General features: G+C 27.6%; 2 protein-coding genes across 3 annotated transcripts in view; one reads left to right on the forward strand and one right to left on the reverse strand.

The window, feature by feature from the left end:
• Positions 1 to 1015: 1015 nt before the first annotated feature.
• Positions 1016 to 3622, reverse strand: Fdx2 (Ferredoxin 2). The gene is made up of 4 exons (XM_014433740.1): positions 3346 to 3622; positions 3123 to 3235; positions 2916 to 3048; positions 1016 to 1309 (listed from the first exon to the last, which is right to left on the reverse strand). The coding sequence occupies exons 1-4, from the start codon at positions 3489 to 3491 to the stop codon at positions 1219 to 1221; spliced, it is 483 nt and encodes a 160-aa protein (XP_014289226.1). The 5' UTR covers positions 3492 to 3622; the 3' UTR covers positions 1016 to 1218.
• A 292-nt stretch (positions 3623 to 3914) lies between these two features.
• Positions 3915 to 6545, forward strand: part of LOC106689006 (eukaryotic translation initiation factor 2 subunit 3) — a 27970-nt gene continuing 25339 nt past the window's right edge. The window contains exons 1-2 of one of the 2 annotated variants that reach the window (XM_014433742.3): positions 3915 to 4044; positions 4691 to 4754. Coding sequence is in view for 1 of the 2 variants with exons in the window: in XM_014433741.3 (XP_014289227.1) it covers positions 4284 to 4355; positions 4691 to 4754 (136 nt within the window). In the remaining variant the exon portion in view is untranslated. Of the gene's footprint in view, positions 4045 to 4123; positions 4356 to 4690; positions 4755 to 6545 lie in introns of those variants that run through there. The other variant, XM_014433741.3, reaches the window with a different exon arrangement.

Below are 6545 nucleotides of genomic sequence, written 5' to 3' on the forward strand. Positions count from 1 at the left end.
CCTCAGTAATTCAAAGAACAAATAATTCTGATTCATTTCTATACACTGTTCAGACAATATTATTTTTTAGTAAATAATGTTCCATGATGTCCACACTCTTAATAAATAATTGAATGGAGAAGATGGTCGAGGGGTGTGGTCAGCAAAGAAAAACATAAATAAACAAAAAATATTTATTTATGCTGATGTTTCAATCTGAGTTTCAGGTCTTCATCAGGGAGTCAAGCGAGGAATGTTGCCTAAAACTCATTGTTATGAGTTTTGCCCAACATTCCTCGCTTGACTCCCTGATAAAGACCTGAAACTCAGGTCAAAACGTCGGCATAAATAAATATTTTTTTGTTTATTTATGTTTTTCTTTGCTAACCGCACCCTCCAATCATCTCCAATTAGTAATCTACAGTCAACTATTTACACCTCACTCTTAATAAATTATTTTCCTTATAGATCTTTCTTTTGTTATGTATATAAAATTTAAATAGTACTACTCACCCTTTCTGAACACCCAGTACATAGATAAATGAGGCGTAGAATTCCAAGATCAGCCATTATAATTTTATTCTTACAATACATCATAATCAAATGCAAAAAAAATTAAAGAAAAAAATAACATTGATGAAAATTGAAAAATGAACTTGGTAGGTTTTGGCATTCTATGTCTCAAATATTATCTGTTGCATATGAATGATTTTATTAACTAACCACACAATGTATAGAGGAGAAAAATAAATCATACAATATATCATCATTTATCAAAATTAATTATTATGAAAATAAAATAATACAATTCTTGTCAATTTCCATTTCAACAATAACAAATAACAACATTATTACAAACTGGATGTATCCAGTGAATAACAATTACATAAAATTATTTTAAAATATAGCTATAATTTATAACTTAAATTCTAACATCTCAATGTTTTTAATAAAATATCAACAGCACTTTTATTTTTAAGATACTTCAAGTTTTAACTACAGAGATGACAAAAAACTGTAAAACAGTTGTCAGATATATATAAAAACAATATAGTTTATTTAAAGTTCATCATTCAAAAAATTCAGACACCATTGCAACATTTGATAGTCCATAGCTTCTTCACATCTCGATCTACAAAAATACTAAAAGGGTTGTTGGCTCCAAATATCATTGGTAACCATAGAGATGATGATATAAAAATTATTGGATTACAGCCTTCCTATTTGAAATATATTGTGCTAGCTTCTGGCATCATTAATTGTTTCAGGCAGTCCAACTTCAAGACCATCTAACTCTTTTGTCATAATTATTTGACAGCCAAGTCTCGACCTACGAATAAATAATTCAAAATGATTAATCATTTAAACTATATTTATATACTATATACAATTCTTTTGCACATTGTAATTCAGTGGCTTGGTTCTAAAAGGGTCAATGTCAATTTTTTTTTTAAATATTTATTTATTGCTGTTTACAACTGTACATTATAATAAATTTAGTAAATCTGATCTCGGTTAAATTGGAGTGTTACGGGCGTGTAGAGAAACTACCCATTGGCAGCACTCTAATGGCGTTTTAAATTAGCAGGTCTTGTGGCCATCTTCTTTTCAGGCACCTCGGAGGAAGAAGTGATATCTAGTTCGGGCTAGATCGGTTATATAGGAAACATTAAATGTCAATTTAAAAAAAAATTGTATACCGTAAGTTTTTTATATACCTAATTTTTAATTCTACTAAGGCCAATGTCTATTGAAACACGAAAATAGGTTATAAATGAGGAGATGGTTGGTTGGAGGTGTGGTTAGTAAAAAAAAAATAAGTAGATCCTTATTTAATAGTGCCAACGTTTCAGTCAGAATTCCAAGCCTTAATCAGGGGTAAGAACAAAAAATAAGATAACCAAAATTTTTTTTCTTTTAGCCCTGATGAAGGCTTGAAATTCTAGCCGAAACATTGCAACTAATATATAACTTTTTACTTCTTATGTTCTTCACTGACCTAACCCCCGACCATCTTTTCCACAATTATATATATCCAGGGTCAACTATTAACTTATCATTATAAAATAGATTACATTTAAAAGATTTAAAGGTTAATTTAGGTAATATTTTAAACATTTACTAGATTAAAAACTTTTAGTTTACAAAACAAAAAAAAATGACATTGACCCTTTAGAACGTAGCCACTGAATTATAAGTATTTTCCAGTAACATTGAGAACAACATTTTTCAATGCTTAATTAATTTTTATTATGATAAATGTTTCATCAAATAATATAAATTTAACGTCCTTTACTGAAATTACTACTTTCAAGAAATTATTTTAAAAATATATATATAGACAATATAACATGAAAAATGTATTTTGCATTTGAAAATGAGTATTTTTTTATTGGTTTAATATTGATTAATTTTCACTAATATGGAACAAAATAAATATTAAAATATTCAAAAATAAATTAATTGGTCGTTTCACCAGCACTAAGATAATTTTCATTATTTAAAAAGTAATTAGATGTCAAACCATCATTGTTAAAGCATTACTATTATTTTTGTATTTTTATTTCAAGTACATTATGTACTTGCTGTACATTATGTATTCTATGGAAATGATCCTGAATGTTTATTTGATCTGATGAAAAAAACATCAAATAAGCATTCATGAAGCAACTTACCAGAATAAAAAGATAGTCTATAGTAACAACAGTTCTGTTCATACAATTATATATATAGCTTCAATTCTGTATTTAATAAAAATCTATATCTATGAATTAAAAAAAAAATACATTAAGTTACGATAAAATTATTTTAAAGGTTCTTGATTCATTTTTAATATTTTAATTAAATACACCCTGTTCTAAAACCATAATCAATCAAACTACCTATACGTTACGTTGAATGCTAATCTATGAAAAAGTTAAGTGAAAAAAACATACGTATCTGTTAATCCAAAGGCTAAATCCAACATATCATTTTCTTCTTCAGATGGCTTATCAGGGAGTCTGTCATAATCCTTTTGCTTAAGAATAACATGACATGTGGAGCAAGTTAGTGTTCCTTCACAAGCTCCTGTTAACAATATCAATATTTATCATTTCTAATTAGACAATCAAGATTAAGTAAAATTAGTTATCATGACATACCAAATCCGTCAAAGTCCAAATCATTGTTAATTACTACATCAAGAAGACTGTCTCCTTCCTTGCCTTTGGCTTTTATTTTTTCACCATTAGGTTTAATAAATGTTACTTGGTACCTGAAAAATAAAGATATTAAGTATTAATTATGTTCTGGATTCAATAATACATGATAATAAATATACACGATACAATATAGCTGTCTACTGGAGGACACAATAAAACTTACTCCTTTTTCGTTAAATTAGGTTGGTTTAAATTAATGAATCTAAGGCTATGAGAAAACAACTGTGGATCATGTTTTTTCTTGTTCAAAATATTACTAATCACAACTAATTTACTACTGTTACACTTCAATAGATTATTTAATGCCATTTATTACTTTTAAAATGAATAGACTATCATATCTATAACCACTGTACTAAAGTACCGGATAAAATTAGAAATGTAATTCTAGGAATCCAGAATGGTGAGATTTACAGCTCAATTGAATTTCAAGTATAACCTACTTACCTCTATCTAACCTTCTAGTACTTGAGGCACACATAATCCAACAGAAATTTAGATTAATTCTTATTTATTCGTACTTTTATCGCAAACAATAAAAAAAAAATCAGTCAACCTAGATATATGATATTTACCTAATTGTAAACTTGGCCTACTTAAAACAATTGATGCCTACTTTGTTTAATTTTGAATTATTTCTAAAGATACTTATTTTTTACTGATTATTTTTTAATAAAAATTATTCATAAGTGTACAAAAAATAAAATTTCACAAATAAACATATTAAATAATATCACAATATTCATTTATACATAAAAAGAAAAAAAATGTGAGATCAAGATAGTTTTGAACTGTATTTTGGCGGCAAGATCTGTTAAGTTGTTGTGAGGCACGAGTTTTATTTTAGACCTCTGTGGTTCAGGTACATCCTTATTGTCCTAATGTATGTCTATGATGTGAAATTGGTACAGAAAACCGTATAAAGTGTGTCCTTTCATTTTAGGGTGGTTTATATGTTATTAGGCGTTCAAATTAGATCATAAATTCCTAATCCGCCATATTGCTTGGAAAGGTAGTTATCTATCTACCAGTGACCGATATATTGGGTATCGTGGGTTTAGATTTGTTGTGTAGTATTTTGTTATTCTTTAATTTAATATTATGTCGAATGTGAAACCTGTTAGTATTACTCTTAACCAGCCCAATTTATCGGCTCAAGATTTATCTAAACTAGTAAGTTACCTGCTATTTTGTCTATTTAGGTCTGTTACCCAATACCATGAGGTTCAGCTTTTATTCAAAATATTAAGCGTCGTTTAACGTACTTTTTGATTATTTCTTATCCAAGTATTAGTCTAGTAAGCTAAGAAGTTTAAATCATATTTTTGGTTTTTCATTTATCTTAATCATCATAGGAATGTAACTAAGGAGATGTATCTGTATGAGTCTTACATTCCCAAATTTAGTTCCTTTTTTTTGTTAATTTTATGTACATTTTAGCCTTCTGCACAATTTATTTATTACAATAATAAAACTTGCACCACAACATATATTTGTTTTTGTTATAGGATATTAATCAGTTAACTCCCCTATCTCCAGAAGTCATCAGCCGACAAGCCACTATTAATATAGGTAATATGTTAGTCTATGGTATATGTTATCATTGTGGAAGTTAAAATAGTTGATAATTTATAAGTGATTAAAATTCCAGATGGTTATTCTAAACGCCAACTTTAGATCCATATTGCTCTATCATCCATAATACTAATCTAATTTAATGCTATCACTTTTACTTGATATTTTAGTCATATCAGCTCCTCTAAATTATCACATTTTGGTGTCTCATTGTACCCTTGTCCATTATGCTGAAAGTAGCTGAGTGTGTCAAAAATTCTATGTCAACTGATTTCTATGATGATTAATTTTTGTTGTTTCAGGGGCAACAAATAGATAAGGTATCTTTTACTATTTTTTTGACCAGCTTTTGCCCCTAAACATGTGGTTTGTATAGCTTGCTGATAAAGGTATTTCCCGTGAAGTGGACGCACACGATTGGGTTAAAACGTCTGCTTGCACAAATACTTATGGGTATACTGGCTTATCTATGAGCCATGATACACCTTTCAAAACCAATTGTCCATAATTATTGTTGTCAATAATTATTAACATTTCTCTGATGTCATAACTTTTCCATTTGTTTCTTCAGTTTATTTTATTTGTAATTTTTTCCTTTATTATGTTATAATCTAAAAAATTAAAGGAAACATGTTTATCATTGACAGGAAATATAAAAGTCTGTATATTAATATCAACTTCGAAGTAAATATGGTGGGTATTATTGGTAGTGAATAATAGGTGTGTTAAATAATCTTGATTGTATGTATAAATTGGTTTATTCCATTATGCTTATTTGAAAGATAAAAATTTCCTTCTTTTTTTTAAGGTGCTGAATATAAGTGATTGATACCCATTTATATATTTATGCACTTATTCTTTTTATCTGCTTAACTTTAAAACTTTTCATCACATATTATCGCTTCTTTGTCTCTTCTAAGGTTTTCCTGAATAATCTCTATCTTTAGGCTATGCATTTTGCCTTCAGTTTGATTATTGATCCAAGACTACCGTAATTATTGTTGCTTCTTCAGTCTTAGCATTATAAATTAATACTAACTTATTGGTTACATTTAAGACCTGGGGATGGTATACTTAAATTCATTGAGGAATTTTTAAAAATAATTAATTCTCTAATTTAGTTTTTTACTCGTTATTATACCAATATCATTGGATCATCAATTGCCTTCCCTAGTTTTAGCTCAAAACTTATATTTATGTAAGATATGTTTCAAGTTTCAGTTAAATATAGGATATATCTTTGCAACTCTTTAAAATATCTCACAAACCTTGTTTGTTCAATCATCTTTTGTAAACTAAACATCAGCAGTCTAACTGAAAAAAAAATATATATATATATACATATATATAATTTTAGTTAATAGAAAATTTTCGGGAAACCCAAAAGTATGCATAGTTCAAATGATTGTCCATCCTTAGGTTGTTGTTGTTTTTTTCCCCCTGTTTTTTTCTGGTGATTGTTTTTTAAACAATTATTATTGGATCAGTAGTTTTTTAACTACATCAAAAGTTGATCAATGAAAGCAATTTTATTAGTAAAGCTTTTCCTAATACCAATTTTGATTTATACCATTTTGGAATTTAAATGGAGAAAAAAAGTCTAAGCCACAAAAAAACTCATCTTAATTCAAAAATGTTAGTATTTTAATTATTAAACTGTTGTATGAAAATGAAATAAATAAATAAAAAAAATATTAACATATTTTATTCAATTATTGGAGTTTTATTTCTTACAATGATTTAACAGTATTTTAATTTTTGTTTTTTCTGTAAACCGAACCCTCATTC

This window comes from Halyomorpha halys, unplaced genomic scaffold, assembly GCF_000696795.3.
Source record: "Halyomorpha halys isolate HHAL.00 unplaced genomic scaffold, Hhal_1.1 Scaffold1257.1, whole genome shotgun sequence".
In the NCBI taxonomy this organism is placed as follows: domain Eukaryota; kingdom Metazoa; phylum Arthropoda; class Insecta; order Hemiptera; family Pentatomidae; genus Halyomorpha; species Halyomorpha halys.